At 37.4% G+C, this 24,000-nt stretch overlaps 1 protein-coding gene across 1 annotated transcript in view; it reads right to left on the minus strand.

The window, feature by feature from the left end:
- The window catches only part of LOC144965651 (neuronal acetylcholine receptor subunit alpha-10-like), an 88,465-nt gene that overhangs the window by 45,863 nt on the left and 18,602 nt on the right, over positions 1-24,000 (minus strand). The window contains exon 2 of the mRNA XM_078901211.1: positions 21,750-22,145. Within this exon, the coding sequence (XP_078757337.1) occupies positions 21,750-21,840 (91 nt within the window). The 5' untranslated portion in view covers positions 21,841-22,145. The remainder of the gene's footprint in view (positions 1-21,749; positions 22,146-24,000) is intronic.

A 24,000-nucleotide genomic window follows, 5' to 3' on the forward strand; every position in this document is an offset into this window, starting at 1 on the left:
CATTTCCATAGATTTACCATTCTGTCGTACTCTGGAAAAACACATATTTTAAAATTTGGCCAGAAAACTCGTCCTTCAAATATCGATCGATTTAAATGACTCTCATCTTGACAAAAAAACTCTCAAACCCGGGACTTCCTGCTTTTTTGGCACTGTTTCACACACACTTTTTCAGACCTTTACTACGAAATAACACCGTTTAAATGCGTTGTGTCCGAAATGATAAAAAGTAACATTTGACAATTTTGGTCATTTTAATTCTAAAATTCATTTTCTTTGGCATTTGATTCAACCCGACTTAATACTGTTTTGAGGCCAAACTGATCACATGCAAAGTATATTTATTTGCAGGTCTGATGACTCAATTCTCTTCACTGCTTGTAGAACATATGGTCTCTACCAGCGTCCGCCATCTATTTCTGTCCTTGGCCATTTTCTTGGTAGGCCTGCCATTATCATTTCTGCTCACAGTGAGCGTCTCCAAGACTCTTCCACTCAAGGGACTGGCGGGTGACATTGCACCTTGATCTTCTTAGTGTATGACCGACCCATCTCCATTTTCTCCTCCTGATAACCCAGATTATTACAGGCTCATTGTTGTAATGGAAATCTCTCAAATATTGCCCAATACAACGATGAAGATGTTGCGGCTTGAAGCTCCAGAAATAAATATAAATAGGAAATGAAAGGAAGCTACAATTCAATCAACAAAGACAGATTATGTAGACGTTTCGGGTTTCCCCTTTATCAACAAAATACGATGAATGAAACGTCTGTCATGAGTGCTTCATTCATCTTGAGCTTGAGATTTTATATAGCGCAATATCCACTAAACGTACTCAAAGCGCTTTACAAGGGATCCCTGGCCAACAGCAACACTTAACATGTAGGACGAGACACGACGCCTGTTAGGCGATATTAAATTGTTTTCGGACAAAGACAACGCTGTTAACAGCCAGGTACTCATTTTAGACTTGAGTACGGTGAGAGATTGTGAGTAAAGAGCCTTTTCCACGAACTCAACTATGCGCCGAGCGAGGCTCGAACCCAGGACCTTCCGACTCGAAAGCGAGTATCTTAGCACAAAACCACATAGCCGCACATTTATAGTGATTTGTTTATAAAGGTGAAACCCGAAACGTCCACATTATCTGTCTTTGTTGATTAGAATGAAGCTTTCATCTTATTTTCTATTGTTATTAATTACAACAATGTTAAATCAACACCCATTATCACGCTCAGTTATCAGACCTGCTAATATGTGAACGTGGGCCACATGATAAGTACATGTCATTTACAGGAGAAAGAAAGACATTCCGTTTAAATCCCGTTAAATCCCGTTACTTTTATATGATGGGGAATGTTAATATGGAAATTATTCATAGACTTGTCAGTCAATCATGTGGAAATATAGACTACAGGGATCCGTCATGTAATTCTATAAATAACACTGGCATACTCAAAAGAAAGAGAGAGAAGAAAAAAAACCCAGCAAAAAAACAAAACAAAAAAAAACAAAAAAAAAAAAAACCCAACCCCCCAAAAACAACAACATAAAAACAAACAAAACAAAACAAAGAACAAAAAGTTTTAAAAATTTCTGGCTAGAAAACTTGCTCTTCAAATATCAATATATAGATAGAACGAAGGTCTTTGTTATTGATTTTGCCACCCATGTTTACGAGTACTTCTCACTAAACTGCATTCACACACATAGTTTTGTGTGTTGGTCCGTTATACTTCCGGATGGCAATGTTGTGAGCTTCTTAGCCAAGCGCATATTATCTACAGAAAGAGGGAGTGACACTAATAACAATCTTACAAAATGATATTTTTTTGGTAGTGTAATGTACTTGGTCATTTCTCCTAGAAAATACAAGAAAAAAATCATATCCACTGTTCTGGGGTATTCCAATATTTATAATTCTGGCCAGAAAACTCGTCCTTCATAATATATCGATCGATTAAAATGACCCTCATTTTGGAGAAAAAAAAACGCCAACAACCCTCTCAAACCTGGGACTTTGCCCGCGAAGCGTTGAACACGTCTAGTAAATATTGGGTTATGCTAATGCCCACTTTTAAATGCTCAACTTTAGTTCATTCCGACGTAATACAGAAGTGACACAGCTAGTCATTTTTTTTTATTCCGAAGAAGATCGATAAACGTGTCTGTAAAATATGATGATTATTCATATCTCTACTGGTGGACATCAAGGTGGCTAGAGAAGAGGGGTGGGTACGGATGGAATAATATGGCAAATAGATACAGAATACAAGAGGCACATTGAGCATAATTTTCTCTATTGAATGATGCCATTTGGCACAAAAATACATCGTGCACGAAAAAGTATGTAAGACTCAATCAGTACCAGACAAAGCAAGAAAAAAGAATAAAAGAAAATGAAACATTCCCCCAAAAAATCGTTCTTCTTCTACAGGGGATCGAACCTCAGACCTCCTGATTACCAGTTAGACATCAATCATTACACTACCGAGGTTATCCGATAGTTGGGACGATTTACTGCATTGTGCTGCTATGTGGTCTTGAGGTATGACACTTGCTTTCTAGACTGGGAGGTCCTGGGTTCAAGCCTAGCTTGGTGCATAGTTGAGTCCTTGGAAAAGGCTCTTTACTCACATTCCCTCACCTTAATCAGGTGTAAAATAAGTGACTGGCCGTTAACAGCGTTGCCTTTGTCGCAAAAATTGTTATTAACAGGCGTCATGTCATGTCTCGTTCTTGATGTTGCATGTTGCTGTTGGTCAGGGACCCTTTGTAAAGCGTTTTGAGCAGGTTTAGTGGATATTGCGCGATAAGAAAAATCTCAATTATTGTATTATATAATTATTCTTACTAATTATTCTCCCTAATTTAGCACATAAGATCGCAGGATTTATAAAAAGATAAGAAAAATGTGCATGAAACAGAGTCAGACAAAGCAGAAAGAAAAATACAAGAAAAGAAGAAAAAAACATCCCCAGAAATATAAAATCAACCATCTTGGGATCGTTTTTTCTTGAATTTTTCTTTCTGATTCGTCTGGCAGTTTCATATTAATTATTATCTTATACCAGTGCCTGTTCTCTAATTTATCATTTTGATATTTATATGAAAGGAACGAAACAATTTATCACACTGATGACACACCTTTTCCTCTTCCGGTTCCTTGGAAGTGTGTATATTATGATCAGTCCTTTGGAAGACTCTTAATGAATAAGTTACATATTGAATCATAAGAGGGCATAACTATTTTAATAGCAGGATGTCTTGGAAGATTCTTAGGATGACTGGACGTAAAAGAGCGAGGATGAATTATCTTTATAGACAACCAGTTTATATCTAAACTAGAAAATAAGGTGCCATCACTTTGAAACCAGATGATCAATTACGAAAGGTATGTATCAACTTCTCGGAAAGAGGTTTTACTCTTCCAATGAGATTGGAACCAATTCCTTTTGACATCACAATTTGGTTCAATATTTATGATTGTTAGCTTGTACGCAAAAATAAGCTTGTTTAACATCTTGGTGATTGTGATAATGATAGTGATAGTGATAAATCCGTATTGTACATGATATGGAAATATATCATTGGTTTAAATTGCTTGAACAAATATAATAAGCATAGAGTCGTCCTTGAGAGCCATTAGGGGAGTGGAGCCAGAGTTTATCCCGGTTTCTAGAGCGTGAAACGAACAATAGCAATTTCTTGCTACTCTCTGGATAGTACATTAGTTTATCACAAAGTAATTTCCGCCAGGCCCGGCTATCGAATCAATGTTGGGTAGGTCGGAAAGAATCTCGACTTTACCAAGGATTAATATCGATCCCTTTGAGTGTGAAGCTCTATCAATGGACCAATCGGAATTAGGAAATATGAGGTTATAAAAGTTAGAGCAATATTCATATACCTCAACCTGAACAGGCACCTTTTATTGAACGGACAGCTATGGTTGTAATATGTCGGCTGCGAGGAAAAAAAAAACCCATATGGAGAAATATTAGTTTGACGATCGTTTTAATAGATACACCTCAAATTTGCCATATCAAATATTTTGAAGTCATTCTCAAATTTGTATGTGATCTGTCACACAACCGACGTGCACTTATTTGCAGGTCTGATAACCCAATTCATTTCGGGCTCATTGTTGTAATGGAAATCTCAAAAAATGACGCCAAATATTGTCCATTACAACAATCTTAAACTCGGCCCATAATTGCGTTTGGATGTCAGACCTGCATATATATGTACACGCCGCACACAACACTTCTAAAACAAGACGCAAGTTTGAAAACTTTCGATATCGTAATTTTTATACGACTTTGGTATAACCAGCATAGTTTCTTAACCTATCGTGATTTTTTAATCAAACTAAACAAGTATTACATTAAGTTATTGTTATTGGTGCTTGCAAATTTCCGACTGTTTCTAATTTCTTCTTCGTATTGAAACAGCGTCACACTTTCTTCCGGGTTTTTTTCTCACATCCTACATATATGAGTTTGTGGCAATAAAACTTATTTTTGTGACGTTCGCCACAAAAAATATCTACTCCATAACTACGTTATTTGGTAAAAAAAATAAATCAGGAAAGTATTTGAAGGCTGATTTTCCATAACTCGTTAAGTCGATTTTTCCTACTTTTTGAGATTTTCCATCCATGAAATAAATGAAAATGTAAACTTTATTTTAAGCATAAATTGGCACAAGAATTTCCTTAGATTTGTGTGAATTTGAAGTTTAAATACGATTAAATAATAGACCGAATGAGAAAACTTTAGGGGAAATAATCCTCCATATCTCAAAATGGGAAAAATGGAGTAAAGGAGTTTTGGAAAACTACTCTTCGCTTTCTCCAGTTCTTCTGGGTTAAATAATGAAAAAAAACCAAATAGTGACAATCTAGCATTATGATAGTTATAGCTTTTTAAAGTGTAGAAAATGTTTGGACAAAGTTTCTTCTCTATCCACGCTTATTCGAACCTTCCTGCCACGTTTTACAACAAGATCTTGACAGCCTCAAAACTCTGGCCCAGGACCGTGACCAATGGAAACAATTAACAACATGGATGGAGAGAGCAGCTATACTCATCGACAATGACTGAATCACACAATTGTCAGCAAGCGTCATTCTACTACTACTACTACTACTACTACTACTACTACTACTACTACTACTACTACTACTACTACTACTACTACTACTACTACTACTACTACCACCACTACTACTACAACAACATTATCATTATCATCATCATAATCATCTTCATTATTATCTCTCGTAATTTTCTAGGCAAATCTGACGAATAAAAAACCATAAAGCCTCATCGCCATGCATTCTATACAATATCTGCTATGTCACATTATGAATAATTCATATCGATAACGGGTGGACTTGTAATAGAGAAAATGAAGACAGACATAGAAAGATGGATGCCAATGTCTCTTGGTATAGCGTTCCACATAGCTGTGCGACCATGTGGTCTAGTGGTATGACACTCGCTTTCGGATCGGAAGGTCCTGGGTTCGAGCCTCGCTCGGCGCATAGTTGAGTCATTGGAAAAGGCTTTTACACACATTCTCTCACCGTACTCGGTGTAAAATGAGTTAACAGCGTTGTCTCTATCCGAAAAATATTGTAATATCGCCTAACAGGCGTCATGTCTCGTCCTGCAAATTAAATGTTGCTGTTGGCCAGGTGACCACTTGTAAAGCGCTTTGAGCACGTTTAGTGGATATTGCGCTAATAAAAAAATCGCTATATTGCGCTATATAAAAAAATCGTAATTTTTAGGAGTAATAACATGGAAGTCATTAGAACTAACTTTAATAATTACCACTTTGTCTTCTATTTTTAAGAGCCATTAGGCCCATGCAGCCGGAGTTAATGCCTGTTTCTATAGCGTGAAAACGGACAATAGCAATTGATTGCTACCCTTTGGATAGGACGCTAGTCTATCGCCAAATACCCCCCCCCCCAATATCTAACAGACCCAGCTACCCAAATCAATGCTGGGTGGGAGGTCAGGAAAAAAGCTCGACTGCACCGATCGTTCTCGGTCCCTTTGATTGTGAAGCGAGTGCTCTACCAACTGAGCTTCTAGCTCTGGCACAAGAACTTCCTTTTTTCGAGAAGTTTGATTGAATTAAAGATCTTTATATAGTCCCTCACGCTCTTTAAGATCCAACTCTCAATCACGATTATGCGTTCCTAAAAAAGGATCTAAGACCTATGCTGATCGTGCATTTATTCATGCTGCTCCGGTGTCTGGAATTCTTTACCATTCAATGTTAGGAGCGGGGGTGTGGATTCCCAGTCATCTTTTAAAAGAAATTAAAATCTCATCTTATGAGAAGCTCACTAGATTAAATAAAACATCCTTCTAATAAGATATACATTTGTTAGATCAAAATTCTCATCACATAATATCATAATCTCCCTTCGTCCGCCATTATTGTTAAATGTCCTGATATGCCATATCTTTTTACAGAGAGTGTGGTATAATGCAGTCCCCTCGTCTCCACTAGCTTTGATCATTTCTCCCGATATTTCATCGTTTCCTGCTGATTTGCCTGTTGGGAGCTGTTTAATTGCCCATTCTACTTCGCTTCGTAGGGGTGGTAGTTCATCTCCATTTGGTTCCATCATTGGCAATGTGTTTGCGTTGCCATCGTACATTTCCTTACAGTATTCAGCCCACCTATCTGCGATTTTTTCTGGGTCGTTTAGGGGTGTGCCGTTGGTATCTTTTATGGTCGATAGGCGTGGTTTGAACTCATTTGTTAGGTTGTTGATTTCTTTGTGCATTTTATTTGTCTGATTGGTATACATTGCCAGTTCTATGTCATCGAGCTTTTGTTTTAATGAATCGGTCTTGTCCCGTTTTGTTAATTTCTTCACATATGCTTTTGCTTCTTTATACTCGTCAGAATGTAGACCATACCTTTGCTTGATGTTTTTCCTTGTTTCCATGGCTTCAAGAGTTTCGTTTGTTATCCATGTTTTTTTCTTATATGACCTTTTTGGTAGGTGTTCCACTGCTGTTCTTTTAAAAGTATTCTCAATCTTTTCTGCCAACTCTTCAGGTTCCATCTCTTCTGCCATGTCTTGTAATGCACTGAAACTGTTCTTAACTTCAAGTTTGTACTGGATGTTGAAATGTATCATGAAGAGGTCATACCGAACTGGTTTGGGAGGCGATTTGATAATCTTGAGTCTGATTTTGACGTCTGCTATTAGTAGCTCATGATCGCTATCACAGTCTGCCCCGGGTAGGGTTCTTACCGCTGTCACTGATGTTCTCCATCTCTTGTTTATGATTATATAATCTATTTGGTTCTTTGTCTGCCCATTTGGTGCGGTCCACGTATATAGCCTTCTTTTGTGTACCTGGAACATGGTGTTTGTAATGGCAAGGTTGTTTTCAATGGCAAATTCTACCAGCCGTTCTCCTTCTTTGTTTCTTTCTTCTAGACCATACTCTCCTATTATGCCTTTTTCCTCTCTCTGTAAAAAGATATGGCACGAAGAACGATGGCCAAATGAATGGACAAAGGCTGTATTTATACCAATCCCCAAAAAAGGAGACCTACAGCTATGCACAAATTACAGGACGATATCACTCATCAGCCATGCAAGCAAGATCTTACTGAAAATTATTTTGAAGAGATTAGAGAACGTGGTGAAGGAAGAAGTCAGCCAAACTCATGCAGGCTTTAGACCAAACAGGGGAACAAGAGATCAAATATTTAATATCAGGACACTGATTGAAAAAAGCAGGGAGGCAAACATAGATCTACACATGTGCTTCATAGATTACAGCAAAGCGTTTGACTGCGTAAATCACGAACAAATAGTAACAACTTTGAAGAACTTAAACTGCCACTACAAAATAGTCAACCTCATAAACAATCTTTACCAGCAACAGACAGCAACGGTTAGACTAGAATATGGACTTACAAAATGGTTCCCAATAAAGCGGGGAGTGAGGCAGGGGTGCATCCTTTCTCCTTCACTATTCAGCCTATACAACGAAACAATAATGCGTGATGTAATGACAGAAGAAAAAGATGAAGAGTACAGTGCCGTGAAGATAAATGGCAGGAAGATCTCTGACCTACGATATGCAGACGACACGGCGCTATTGTCAACAACATCAACAGGTCTCAACAAACTAGTAAAATCGGTAAAAGAACATAGTGAAGACAAAGACCTATTATTAAACGCAAAGAAAACGAAAATAATGAGCACAGATAAAAGCAGCACTGCTCAGGTCGAAATAGAAGGAGAACAACTGGAAAATGTTACAAATTTCATTTACCTTGGAGCACAAATAGAAGCCAATGGAAAATCGGCACCAGATATCAGGAGAAGACTTGCAATTGCAAGCAACAAACTAAACAAAATGATGGCAATCTGGAAGAGCGAGGAAGTCAGACTGAAAATGAAGATCCAAACATCCTGTATTTTTCCTACTGCAATATATGGATGCGAGACATGGTCTATAACCAAAGAATCAGAAAAGAGAATAACCGCCTTCGAAATGAAATGCTATAGAAAAATCTTACGCATCCCGTGGACAAACAAAGAAAGCAATGCAAACATCATGAAAACACTAGGACTAAAAAAAGTCCCTGCTAATGAGTAAGATAAAAAAGCTGAAACTCAATTACTTTGGGCACCTGAACAGACACGACACACTAAGAGAGATGTACTGGAGGGCATGGCGGAGGGCAAAAGAGGCAGAGGAAGACCACAAAGAAGATGGCAACAGGATATACAGGAATGGCTCAACAACGGCGTGACGGAATGTGGCAGATGGGCACAAGACAGAGACTTCTTCCGAAGGACTGTGTGGGAGGCTACGTCCAAGTGATATGCCACAGAGAGAGAGAGAGAGAGAGAGAGAGAGAGAGAGAGAGAGAGAGAGAGAGAGTCATGATATGATTTTTATTCAATAATTCATGTCAACAGATATTTTTCGTCTCTGTATGCATATGCACGTTTTGATGAATGTGTGTGTCTCTGTGAGGGTGTGTGTGTGTGTGTGTGTGTGTGTGTGTGCGCGCTTGTATAAATGGGTGTGTGTACAGAAATGTATTTAAAAGTTTTTAATTTTTGTGTGCCTAGAGCTGTTTTGTCAACGGGATTGGGCGCTACACAAATAAACTGTATTATTATTATTATTATTATTATTATTATTATTATTATTATTATTATTATTATTATTATTAGTTCTAGGGTTGGAGCCCAAAGATTCGTAGTTCTACGAAATGTTTGTAGTTATAGGCAGGTCTGATTTAACCCACCATGTTAATCTGGTGTTACGGCATGTCGGAATGATCTAGATGAAGACAACTGATTTTAAAGTCAAAAGGAAGCGAATCAGGAATTGAACGTTTTTGGAGTTTAAGAAACAAAATCCTAGTCTGTCCTTCGCATTCTTCTTTGATGTTAGGTTTACTGGTCTAGGTCTCCATATAAGAATATATGTATCCATGTCTGTTTCGGACATACACCTCACTCTCCACATTAAAAGCATTTATTTTAACACAAGTTTTATTGATTAAGTTTAAAATTTAATTTCCTCTTCTTCAAAGTTGGATTCCGATGTTTGTAATGAATGTCATGGTCTTTCGAAAGCATTCGGTATTGGCATAGAGTTTCATAGTGATACTTGTGTATCGATACCAGCGTCTGTTTCTATTTATCTAAACTATTAGTAAAAGAAAGATCAAGTCTCTCTCTATATCTACCTCTCACTCTCTCTCCCTCTCTCTCTCTCTCTCTCTCTCTCTCTCTCTCTCTCTCTCTGTGTATCTTTGCGTTTGACTACAGATAAAACAAGACTATTATTTGTTATGGAAATTAGCCAGTGCATTAACATTTTTCGAGATTAAAAAGCGGTAAAAAATGCACAAATGCCCTGTTTACCACCGACTTGACATTGAACACCCACACACGGAGTCCGCCCCTAAGTTTCACGTCTCCATAATTTCATTTTAGTCTCCGGCTTCATTGTAATTTTTACAAGAGCACATCCCAGAATTTCCAAAGCCAAAGTTTGAGTACATCGCATGGTCTTTTAGTCGACAAACTGATTTTTAAGTATGGGGTTTATCCCGACAGAAAACCGATTCGGGATGGATCACGATTTTGGTGTAGACAGTGATAAGGATGGCCTGGTCGATTCTATCAAAGAATACCATCTATATTACTTTTGGTTTCCATATTTTTATCATTAGTTTTATGACAGAAATGTGTCCATATTTCTCTTCATTGAATATTCAGTTAGTTTATCTGTCAAAGACAAAGTGGAACAATGGTATAGTCTTTGTTTTGTAACCAAAAGCTACCGAATTCGACCTCCCCGCCGTGCAGTGTGGAATTGAGCGTCACTTCGGCCGGGCTCACTTTTACATATTTAAACTTCGTGAGGTCCCATGTTTGAGAATCTTGACAAGATGAGGGTCATTTTAATCTTTCAATATTTGGTGACAGTTTTATGGCCAAATTCTTAAATACACGTACGTGTTTCCAGAGTACGGGCTGTGAACTGTTCAACATAGTTAAAATGGGGCAGCGTGGCTCAGCGGTAGGGTCTTTGCTTCGTACCCGAAAGGTACCAAGTTCGATCACCCGCCGCTGCGCAGTTGCCTTGAGCAAGTCACCTCGCCCTGGCTCAATTTGCTCAATTTGTGGCGCTGCAATGCGGCTCACGCCCAGGTTATTCCAGTCTTCCCTTGGAATTGACCCTAGAGACAAATTTTCCCTATGAGATGAATAAAGAGAATTATATTATATTTATTTTAAGGGCAGTGGTTATAGTTTTATAGAGTGCCAATTACAAAAGTTTCATGTCGCTGAATATCCTAACTTTAAAATCGCTTTCCGACATCTGGTTCACACCGTCATAATACGACTTTGAGGCGGTGGGTCACAAGTGGTTTTTACTCCTCCTTACCAGCCATTTCCAGAATTATCCCTGCACCATCAGGCCAACCCAACACAAAAATAGATTTGTCTTACTCAATCAGAAAAGCAACACGTAGATTCTACATAATATTGTTCAGCAAAATGATCTCTAAAACGCAGTATCACGTTTTAATAACTATAACAAAAACCTTAAAGAACATTTTGTGACATAAATAAGCAACTAGAATGCGAAAATTGTTGATTTCATCGTAACGAATGTGACGATTTCCCTATGGTTGGTAAGGAGAGGGTTATGAGGGAATGCGTTTACGATCGGTTTCAGTTTCATATAAGAATTATAAGGGTTCGATCATAATATTATGGGAATGTTATCCAAGTGACTTACTATCTTCCATGTGTTTTGTAATATTTTTATGAGTTTGGGTCAATCTGTGACGTCACACCTTCCTTTGTTCCGGTTCAAAACTCCCTGGAAGTGTGTAACAAGTCTTCACGAGAACTAGCAATGAATTTATTTCTTATTGAATCATAAGAAGATATACCTATTTTAGAAGCAGGATTTATGGCAGAGTCTTATGATGACGGGGCGTAAAAGAGCGAGGATGGATGAGCTTTATTGACGACCAGCATTTGTTTATCCTAGAAAATAAGACGTCACCTCCCTGAAACCAGAAGATCAGTTGCATAGGGCATGCATCAAATCCTTCGGAGGACTGTTTTTACACTTCTAAGGAGATTGGAACCAGTATTTTGACATCACACCATTGTTACCGATTACCAATCCCTTTAAAATGTTGTTTCCATTTGAGCTGTCCTCATTATCGTGTTCAATGTGTTGGACATAACTAAGGGAAATAATTTGTGACAAACGCATTCTCCTAATAAGATTTTACAATGTGGAAAAATTATCAACAGTGTTAATAAAAAAAAACTATTCCTTTTACAATTATAGAGACAAATTCTCAATTTCTGGATTCTTGTTCATTATTTCAGCCCAGAACAATGAATTGTGAAAACAAAATTGTCCAATCGATTTTCAAAATATTTTAAACAGATGTTTTTTTTTGTTTTTTTTTTCTGGGTGTAAAATGTCATGAAATTGTCCTCTCTGTCATATTCTGGATAATTACGTCTTCAACAATTTGGCAAGAAAATTAAAAATTAAAATGACTCATATCTTAGCAAAAAAAAACCTCTCAACGTACCTGGGACTTCCTTATGTCCAAGCTTTGAGAGATTTTTTTCCAAGATGAGAGCCATTTTAATCAATCGGTATTTATTGAAGGAAGAATATTCTGGCCAAAATTTTAAATACGTGTTTTTTTTTTCTTTCCAGAGTACGGCAGCTTTTGGCAGGGCTTCCAACCTGAATCGGTATTTATCTGAGTTTCTCATATGGAACAATAGTTTGATGTAAAAAACCGGTTCCAATTTCATTGGAAATATAAAACCAGTCTAACGGAGGAGTGGATTCATACCGTGTGTAATTGATCTTCTGGTTTCAAAAGGGCATCGTATTTTCTAGTCTAAATATATTCTCTACGTCAATAAAGATAATCCATCCTCGCTCTTTTATAACTCGTAATCCTAAGAATCTGCCTATGCATCTTGCTTCTGAAATAGTTTTACCACCTTATGATACCACCTTGACTCATTCTTGAACAAAGATCACGTAAGATAACTATTATCAAATACTACATTACAATTTGAATCCGGCAGAGAAATAACAACAACATCAACATCAATTGGATCCCCTCAAGGAGACAGCTTGAGTCCAATTCTATTCACGATATACCTCGAATCGGCCATGAAAGAACTATAAGACCAAAAACATTGCGTTGCGTAATCGGAATCTATTAGCCAGAGACAATTACAAAAACTGATCTCTATGAAAGAACCAGGGTCCTACGTCTCAGGACAATAATAAAGGAACAGCGATGGAGGCTATTTGGTCACCTTACGTCGAGAAGATAACATCCCAGCCCAAACTGCAATGACATAATATTTCCTTCATGGCAACAAGTATGTAGGGAGACCACCAACATCAATAGTAACTACCCTGAACCAGGATCTCTCTACATATCAGAAATTTATAGATTCAGATGAGTCCGAATTAATCCCCGAAGAACTAAGAAATACTGCCGTGCCCTCCGTACTAAAGTCACAACAAGATCTTGACAGCCTCAAAAATCTGGCCCAGGACCGTGACCAATGGAAACAATTAACAACTTGGATCGAGAGAACAGCTATACTCATCGAGGTTTAAAAAATCGGTGACTGAATCACACAATTCTCAGCAAGTGTCACTCAGATTGCGAGGCTTACTACTACTACCTTATGATACAATATGCAAACTATTCATTATTAGTCCTCCGGGAGGACCTGATACATACACATTTCAAATGATTTTGGAACCGGAAGAGTAGAAAGTGAGACACGTCACGACTTTTTTTTTTACCCTATTGAAACTAAGTCCAGAGTGTACTACAATCTAAATTGACTTTGTTCTTAACCAGTTTCAAATCTGAATCCGCATTTAGTGGAAATTCCCAATAATTGAGGAGTGAGAAGATGACTTGAAACTCCTGTTATGTCACACGCATTAAAAATGAATCACCAAACACTCTAAAATAATCTATTGAACATTATAGAAACACCAGGGCAAATTTGAAGTGTCAAAAATCTCAGGGTTTTGTCATGTCTCGTCCTATATGTTAAGTGTTGCGGTGTGGGGGAAATAATACAATTTCTCACAATGCAAAGAAGCCCCTTACAAATCTGTTTGAAAAAGTTTTTAGAGTCATTATGGCAAATTTGAAGTATCAAAAAGCTCAGGGTTTTTTCATGTCTAGTTCTACATGTTAAGCGTTGCGGTGTGGGGGAAATAATGCAATTTCTCACAATGCAAAGAAATACTCTAAAAAAATCTGTTTAATATGTTTTAGAGTCATTTTGGCAAATTTGAAGTTTCAAAAAGCTCTGGGTTTTGCTGTGTCATCCTACATGTTAAGTTTTGCGGTGTGGGGGAATGAAAACATTTTCTTACAATGCAAAGAAAAAACAACACTCCCAAACAATCTGTTGAACTTTATAGAAACATCAAGGCAAATTTGAACTTTAAAAAATGTCGGAGTTTTGTCATGTCTCGCCTACATGTTAAGTGTTGTTGTTGGTTAAGGACTCCTTGTAAAGGGCTTTGAACACGTTTAGTGGACATTGCGCTATTCAAAATCTCACGTTTGGTTTTGGTATTTGAGACAAACAAGACAAGTGTTTTCCTCTTTAAGTAAATAAATAAACGTAACACTTTGTTTCAAAATGGTATTATGTCGGGTCGAATCAAATTGAAATTATAGCTGTATGAGTATGGAGCTTGAGCTACGATGAGGAAGTAATACAATTTCTTACAATGAAAAAAAAAACGAAAAAAAAAAAGAAAAAAAGACGAACATCCCCCTCCCCAAACTACCACCCCAAAACAAAACAAAAAATAAACCTAGTTAGAAAACAAAACAAAACAGAAACACCCCCCCCCAATTAAACAGCAAAAAATAAAGATTATAAAACAGAAAAATAAAAACAAAAACCAAAACTAAACAAAAAAAAACAAACAAACAACAAAAAACAAAAAAACAAAAAAACAAAACAAAACAAACAAAACAAAACAAGGAAACTAAAAGGTCTTATGTCATATTATATCATTTCTAAATCCACCTTTAAGGTTCCTATTTATCCCGATATGGTGGTCCCGATACGTAAGTTGGTAGAGCACGTCGCTTCACACGCAAAGGTCAAGATCAATCCCGGGTTCAGTGGAGATTTTTTTCTTCTGACCACCCTGTCTACCCAGCAGTGAATGGGTAGCTGTTTCATGGACCTGGCGAAAAGTACTTTGCGATAGACTAACGTCCTATACAAAGAATAGCAAGCAATGCTATTGTCCGTTTCTCCCTATAGAACCGGGATAAATTCCGACTCCATAGGCCTAATGGGTCCGAATGACTACTTTTTTGTATCCCGATATAACATCGTTTGGAGACGGTGTGGTACAATGACAACATATTGCTGTTTTCTATGAATGATGAAAATGCAACTTAGCAGATTTTGAAAGTCGATTCTTCTTAAAAGTGAGCTTTTGTATAGCGCAATATCCACTTAACTCTCTCCTTACCAGCAATTTTCGGGATTTTCCCCAAAACTTCACACCCAACTAACACAAAAATATATTTTTATCACTCAAACAAATAGCAGTGAAGTTCTTGCGATACATAATTTCTTTAGCAAAACATGTTCTATAACACACTTTTCAATTTTTAAAATTTGTATGATGTACAAAAGAAATTTGAATAAGAAAAATGTTGGTTGTATCGTAACAAATGTGACGATTTTCCTATGCGTGGTAAGGAGAGGGTTAACGTGCTCAAAAGCGCTTTCCAAGGGGTCCCTGGTCAACAGCAACATAATTTAAAATTAAGGACAGGACATGGCGCCTGGTAGGCGATATTACAATTTTTTTTCGGACAGAAACAACGCTGTTAACGGCCAGGTGTTCATTTTACACCCGCTGAGTACGGTGAGAGAATGTGCGTAAAGAGCCTTCTCCAAGGACTCAACTATGCGCCGAGCGAGGCTCGAATCCAGGACCTTCCGATCCGAAAGCGAGAGTCATACCACTAGACCGCATAGCCGCACAAAAGTAACCTAGTGAAAAGTGCGATACAATGTAATTTGACTTTACACCCATCCTTCAATAGTCTTTCATTACAACATATTATAATATTATTCATTACCCATTTGGAAGTAGAACTTGAAATTTAAGTAATTGGGCTGGATTAAATTTTTTTTAATGGCATCACGTATTCGGTCTCTCTACCACTCATCTTCCATGCAAATAATAAGAGTAAATCTTAATATAAATATCGCTATTCTTGTATTTAGATATAACTAAATGGTACGGGTTGTCTTAAAACAGTTCTATGTTTGAAATTAGCTCTGAAAATTGAATTTAAAGTTAGAAATCTGAAACTTATTCTTTTAGTCCTTCAGATCCATAGGGCCCATGGAGTCGGAGTTTATCCTGGTTTCTATAGTGTGAAATGAAATACAGCAATTGCTTACTATCCTTTGGATGGGGCGCTAGTATCAGCATCAATATCAATCCGACATAACACCGTTTGAGTCGGCCGGTAGCTTTTAGTTATATCTAAATACAAGGTGGGGGGGGGGGGGGGGTCCCGATAGGTCAGATGGTAGAGCACTAGCTTCACACGCAAAGGGACCGAGATCGATCCCGGGTGCAGTCGAGATTTTTTCTAACCCCCCCCCCCCATCCCCTGTCCACCAAGCACCCAGCAGTGATTGGGTAGCTGGGACAGTTAGATCTGGCCGAAAGTACTTTGCGATAGACTAGCGTTCTATCCAAAGGGTAGCAAGCAATTACTATTGTCCGTTTCACGCTATAGAAACCGGGATAAACTCGACTCCATGGGCCTAATGGCTCTGAAGGACTATAATAAATTACAAAGTTGGGAGTCCTAATAAGTCACTTTGTAGAACACTCACTTCACAAGCAAAGGGAATGCGAATGATCCCGGGTCGAGTCGAGGTTTCTTTCTGCGCCCCCCCCCCCCCACCCTCTCTCTCTTATCCTCCAGCATTAATTGAGTAGTTGGGTCTATCATATATGGCGGAAAGTACTTTGCAATCGACCAGAATCCTATCCAAAGAGTAGCAAACAATCTTTTTTGCCCATTTCATACTATAGAAACTGTGATAACTCCAGCTCCATGGGCCTAATACCGGCAAAGGACTACTTTTTAAACAAAACGTTACCCCGACATAATTAATACCCATTAGAGACGGTTGGTCACACTTATCAATCATTTTGATCAGGATTTCAAGTTCAAGATTAAAAAACAATATCTGGTGATGGAAATCAATATAATTATATTTTACAATGATAAAGCTTATAACCAACATGTTCTTATTTGCAGGTCTGATAACCTAAATTGTTTAGGGCCCAATCGTTGTTGCAATGAAAAAACTCTCGAACCAACGCAAAATATTATTGTCAATTACAACAATCCCATGATTACCTTCGGTTAGCAGACCTGCAGTTATGTACACCTACATATATAAATAAAGATACAAATAAATAAATAAAAGAATTAATATAGCGCCAATAACCATCTAGAGTATACCGAATTTTATTTCAAAACCATATACAGTGGAATCCCGATGAAGCCAACACCACCGGACCAGAAAGATTGGTTGACTTTAAGCAAGGTGACTTTCAGCAAGGTTTGCTTTAATCAAGGTGACTTTAAGCAAGGTTGACTTTAAGCAAAGTTGACTTTAAGCAAGGTGACTTTCAGCAAGGTTTACTTTAATTAAGGTGACTTTAAGCAAGGTGACTTTCAACAAGGTTGCCTTTAACCAAGGTTGCCTTTAACCAAGGTTGACTTTCAGCAAGGTTGCCTTTAACCAAGGTTGACTTTAAGCAAGGTTGTCTTTAACCAAGGTTGACTTTCAGCAAGGTTGCCTTTAACCAAGGTTGACTTTAAGCAAGGTTGGCTTTAACCAAGGTTGCCTTTAACCAAGGTTGACTTTAAGCAAGGTTGCCTTTAACCAAGGTTGCCTTTAACCAAGGTTGCCTTTAACCAAGGTTGCCTTTGACCAAGGTTGCCTTTAAGCAAGGTTGACTTTAAGCAAGGTTGCCTTTAACCAAGGTTGACTTTTAGCAAGGTTGACTTTTTAGCAAGGTTGACTATATCTATAATCAATGGAATAAATTTAGATAAAAAAACCCCCAGAAAATGTTGGACCAAAAATAGTTGAATGAATGCATGAATGCATTATTTATTGTCAGTAAAAATACATATTATACGTACATCTTTTATACATTACCACAACTAGTAACAATGACAACAAAATATAAAAATAATAATTTGAAAAAAAAAAAAGATGTATATTTTCTAAATAAAATCTGATTTAAAATCAGTAAGCTCTTTAAGGCCTTAAGTTGTTGACTTTAAGCAGAAGTTGACTTTAAGGGTGTTGACTTAAGGAGGATTCCACTGTAAAACAATGTAAAAGAAATAAATAGGCAAAGAATGACAGAGAATGACGCTGCAGTCAATTAGAACCCAAATGCGTAAGATGCTTGACTTTCTCTCTTTTATGAAGCATGGAAAAACCCAACAATTTTGCTTGCTATTTACATTGCGGAAGAAAGATTTTAAGAAATGTGTCCTTCCGCCACGCAATCGTGATACGCCGTCGCCTAGGAATTCCATGTAGGAATATAGATAATTCCTCGAACAGGAATCACCCATTTTGTCCAAAGTGATAAATAATAATGTGAAATTGAATGAAGCTTCAATTTAATTACAAAAACAGATCAAATGAACGTTTCGGTTTTCCCTTTTATCAACAAAACAGGATGAATGAGATAATTATCTCATTCATCTGGGGTGTTTCATTCATCCTGTTTTGCTGATAAAACGGAAACCCGAAACGTTCATTTGATCTGTTTTTGTAATTAAATTGAAGCTTTCATTCAATTTCACATTATTATTTATTTCTTCGAGCTTCGAGCAGCAACATTTACATTGTCCAATGTGAGCAAACTGGGAGTTTATAATCTTGCCCAAGCAATAATCGAAAGTGCCTGAAGGGAGGCTCGAACACGGGCCGGGTTACATACAGTGCAATGGCTTAACCACTTGGTCACTCCCTCCCCCCTCCCCTACTTTGAAAAACACAAGGATCAACAAGGTATTATCAGCCAGATCAAAGTAAGGCCCATCTTTCCGCTTGTCTTGCAATTGAACTCAATTTCTGTACATGACAGTGCAAAATGGCACGATGCTGCGCTGTGCCTGACGCCTAGATTATTTCAGTTTAAATTAGAAATTGGCCCTGAAGACAAATTTTTTCATAGATTTTTAATTGACTTCAAACATGTAAATCCACAGGGTTACAATGAACAAACCCATACTAATACATGCGCTTAAAAAAATATACGCGATATTCACTGAATGTGCTCAAAGCCTTTACAAAGGCTCTCAAGCCAACAGCAACACGTAACAAATATATGATTTGACATGATGTTTGTGAGGTGCTATTGCATATTTTCGAAACAGGCAAACACTGGTACCGGTCAGATACTCATTTTACACCTGAGTAAGATGAGATAATATGAGTCAATAGCATATTCCAATGACTAAACAACTTTACGCTGCCCACTCTGAGAGATCGGTATTAGTTGAGATACAAGCTTTTTAAGATTGGAAAATATAGACAAGGTAAATGTGCCGCGCACTGGAAAAACACTTATTCAAAATTTTTGGCCAGAAAATCCGTCCTTCAACTATCGATCGATTAAAATGACCCTAATCTTACCTAAAACTCTCAGACTTATCTTGCAAAAGAACTCTGAAACCTCGGACTTCAAGAGAGCACCAAGTTTGAGAGTTTTTGATAAGATGAGGGTTATTTTAATCGATCAATATTTGAAGAACCAGTTTTCTGGCCAAAATTTTAAATACCTGTTTTTTCCAGAGTGCGAGAGAAATAATAACTAATATAATAAATGGAAGCAATACTAAAATAAAATTCGACGTTTCGGTCCTTGGCCTTCCTCGGGAGACAAAAATGTTAGCAATCATCTCAAAATGGTATTACGTCGGGGTGACTCATACGCTAATAGGTAATTTAAAAAATAATATTACCTCTTGAAAATACTTAAAAATTCTCCTCAATAAGTCATTTTAAAAATTGACCCAAGTCTCTTGTTTATACAATAGATTGATTCAATGTTTATCATAAAAATCATCCCGACAAAACAGAGAATTTTATTAGATCTTTGTATCACGCATCACGTATCACGTATCTATCACACGATCATTGCCATTATAGATGCTGCGCGCTTGGCTAAGAAACTCACAACATTGTTGCCATCCGGAAATATAACGTACCACCACACACAAAACTTTGTGTAACCATGAACGTTTATAGTCTGGTTAATACAGTTTAGTGGGAGCTACTCATAAACATGGATGTTTTTAAAAAAGCAATAAAAAAGTACCAAAAAAAAAAAGAAAACACAAAAAAAAAAAAAACAACAAAAAACGAAAAAAAACAAACAAACCCCCCCCCCCCCCCCAAAAAAAAAACAACAAAAAAACCCCCAAAAAACAAAACAAACAAGCAAAAAAAAAAAAAAAAAAACAACACTAAAAAAAAAAAAAAAATACACACGAAAAACAAACAAACCAATAACAAAGACTTGAATGACGTCAACTTTGTTCTATCTAGATTCTACGTAAAAATAGAGTCGCTTTGTGGTTTTTGATTGGGTGTCACAATGTAAACATTTCCGTGGGCCATATTGTGAAAATCTTATTGCGGCACTTTTCGTGAGGAAGATCAGACAATTAGATAGGTGATACATGATGCGTGGTGCATGATACGTTATATGATCTGTTAAATCTCTTTAATAATATCGTTTTGGGGCGATATGTCTCACACGACGTGCTCCTATTTGCAGGTCTGATAACCCAATTCCTTATGGGCTCATTGGTGTAATGGAAATCTAAAAAAAATGCCGCAAAATTTCTGCCACTAAATTGAAGAACACAGTATGTGCTATTTGGTTACCATTGCATATACTGTGTTTTCTAAAACAACGGCAGAAAAGTCGCCCATTACAACAATGTTAAACTAGGTCCATAAGCCATAAGCAGGATGTCAGACCTGCATAAGTGTATACGTTGGCCTCAAAGTAATGTTAGTTCATATAATTAGCAGGTCTGATAACCGAACGCAATTATTGGATTTGATTTAATATTGTTGTAATGGACACTATTTTGCTTTGGTTTAAAAGAGTATTTCCATTACAAGAATTAGATAGCCCCATATTAATTAGGGTTATCAGACCTGCGAAAAAGGACACGTCGGTACGGGACTGTCACATTCAAAGCGTTTCAGAATTTTTAATGACCCAATAACAGATTAATTCCCCCCCCCCAGCAAAACGTGTAAATATTTGCAGGTCTGATAGCCGACCACTGTTATGGGCTTGATTTAACTTTGTTGTAATGGACAAAAATTTGCTTTGGTTTGATAGTAAATCCATTATAAAAATGATAATTGAGCTTTAATATAGGGCAATATCCACTACATGTGTTCAAAGCGCTTTACAAGGGGTCCATGGTCAACAGCAACATTTAACATTTAGGGCGGGACATGGCGCCTGTTAGACGATGTTACAATCTTTTTTCGGACAGAGATAACGCTGTTAACGGCCAGGTACTCATTTTACAACTGAAAACGGTGAGAGAATGCGAGTAAAGAGCCTTCTCCAAGGACTCAACTATGCGTCGAGCGAGGCTCCAACCCAAGACCCTCCGATCCGAGAGCGAGTGTCATACCAGTAGACCACATAGCCGCAATAAATATAACAATGAGCCCATAACAATTTGGATTATCAGATCTGCAAATTAAAATACCCCCAAAAACACGTTGCCATAATGAAGAAATCTTTACTAACAATTATATTTTAAGTTAAAGTAATTGATGTAAAGAAGTAAATAATTGTTTACTTACTAATGTCAATACCGGTTGTTTAACAATCCAATAGAAAATGGAATAAAGAAATCTTTACTAACAATAATATAATAACAATAACAATCAAGAAATCTTTACTAACAATATTATAATAACAATAATAATGAAGAAATCTTTACTAACAATAATATTATTAGTTAACGTCCTTGATGTAAAGTAAATAATTTGTTTACTTACCAATATTAATATCAGATGTGTTACAATCCGATAGAAAATCCCATAAGACAACAACAACACAACACAGCCATGAATAGGCAATCCGAGCCATGTCATCGATTTGATATTAAAACATCGAATTCTCTTCCTCTTCCTCCTGTTACCGATGTCGATGGCGATGTCGATGGAGATGGCGATTCGGGGGGAGGGATAATAATAGATATAAGATAAAAGCAAACAAACAGCATTGGAGAGGACAGACGCGTTTGGTTTGTTTTCATCACCTCATCATTGACGTGTTCAAATAATGCTTGTCTTTTAGTTGTAGTTGTCGTGAGTTGTTGCTGTTATGAGTTGTGAGTTGTTAAGTTTGCTGTTGTGGCCTCAACGATTTCTTCCTGTTGAACACGTCGCAATCTGAATTAGAAAACGTTGTGGGATAAAAAAAAAAAAGACAAGAAAATATAAGAAGAAAAAAAATAAGCTATGGAATGAGATTGAATGAAGATTTGTAGGGTTGGTGTAGAGGGGGTTGTTGTTGGAGGTGATGAGCGGGGATGGGGACAATGGGGATTGGGGGGGGGGGGGGGGGTGGCGGTGAGAATTATCCTACGACGGAATGCTGAGGAGGAAAAGGAAGAGGAAGATGTGAGAGTAGAGAAGGATCAGTGGTAGATTAGATGGATAGATAGATAGACAGTAAGATAGAAAGATGAATAGAACGAGGGATGTATAGATAGTTGAATGGATAAATAGATAGATAGATAGATAGATAGATAGATAGATAGATAGATAGATAGATAGATAGATTGATAGATAGATAGATAGATAGATAGAAATATGGTTAGACAGATAAATAGATAGATAGACAAGCAGGCAGACAGACAGACTGACTGAAAGATAAATAGTTGGGTAATTAGATGTATGGTTATAAGGATAGATGGATTGCTGGGTAAATGGTTATGTACGGAGAGATGAATGGATATATTATAATATATGTCTTTATATAGAATGCAAGATAAATACATGGATATTGAAATGGGTAATAAAAAAGATAAAAAGGACAATAGATGAATATAAATAGAAAGGGAATTTGACAGGTAAGAAGATAAATAAAGATAGATAGAAAGAAAGACAGGCAGACAGATAGAGAGATGAGATGGGTTGTTAGAAGGACATAGGGAAATAGCGAAAAACCGATAATTGAGAGAGAGAGAGAGAGAGAGAGAGAGAGAGAGAGAGAGAGAGAGAGAGAGAGAGAGAGAGAGAGAGAGAGAGAGATAAAGATAATGATAGAGATATATAGATAAATCGATAGAGAGAGAGAGAGAGAGAGAGAGAGAGAGAGAGAGAGAGAGAGAGAGAGAGAGAGAGAGAGAGAGGTAGAGAAGAATTTATATAATGTGCAGTGAAAAAGTCGGACTCTCAGACGAAGGCGTGAAGGGAATTAAAAACAAATAATATCTCAGATTGAAATTGGACAGAACAGAGGAAGTGAGAGAATGTAGAACTCGTGATGTTCGGGCAGTTATAGGGGTTTTCTAGTTTTAATGGGATTGAGAGAAGGAAATGGAAACAGCTATCTTGTGATGTCGTCGTGGCGGTGTTTGTGTGTAGAAAAGGCCAAATGATGGCCGAGAAATAGAGGGGTGGAGGGGGGGGGGGGGGGGGGGGGGGGGGGGGGGGGGGGGGGGGGGGGGGGGGGGGAGGAGACGGTGTTATTGGATTGCCAGATGATACATCAAATGTTACGTAAAAAGCCAAAGAAATTAATGGGTGTGAAGTGTGAACTGCGTTTATCTCGCGCGTTTAATTTGTCTAAATATCAAGATTAGATGGTTGTCTATGAATTTATAAACGTTGCAGTTGCTATCTATTGCATTGCGTCTAAGTATGTAAAGACAAACAAACAATAATGGTCAATATCCATGTAATATGCTCAAAGCACTTTGCATTTTGTCACAAGCCAACAGCAACACTGGATATGTAGGACAAGACATGACGTCATTACATTATTATAATGCGTTTTGGTATCTAAGTACGATGAAAGGATGTGAGTAATGAGCCTTTTCCTACGACTCAACTTTGCGCCGATTAAACATGATATAGATGAAATAACACCAACCCCCTTCCAAAAAACCCCAACAAAAACAACAAAAACCCACACAAAAAAACCAAAAAAACAAACAAAACAAAACAAAAACAAAACAAACAAATAAAATACAAGGACAGATTAGAGTGGAAATTTAAAAATGAATAAACAAATACATAA

This window comes from Berghia stephanieae, chromosome 2 (assembly GCF_034508935.2).
Source record: "Berghia stephanieae isolate SIO BIC M18660-M18661 chromosome 2, UCSD_Bste_1.3, whole genome shotgun sequence".
In the NCBI taxonomy this organism is placed as follows: domain Eukaryota; kingdom Metazoa; phylum Mollusca; class Gastropoda; order Nudibranchia; family Aeolidiidae; genus Berghia; species Berghia stephanieae.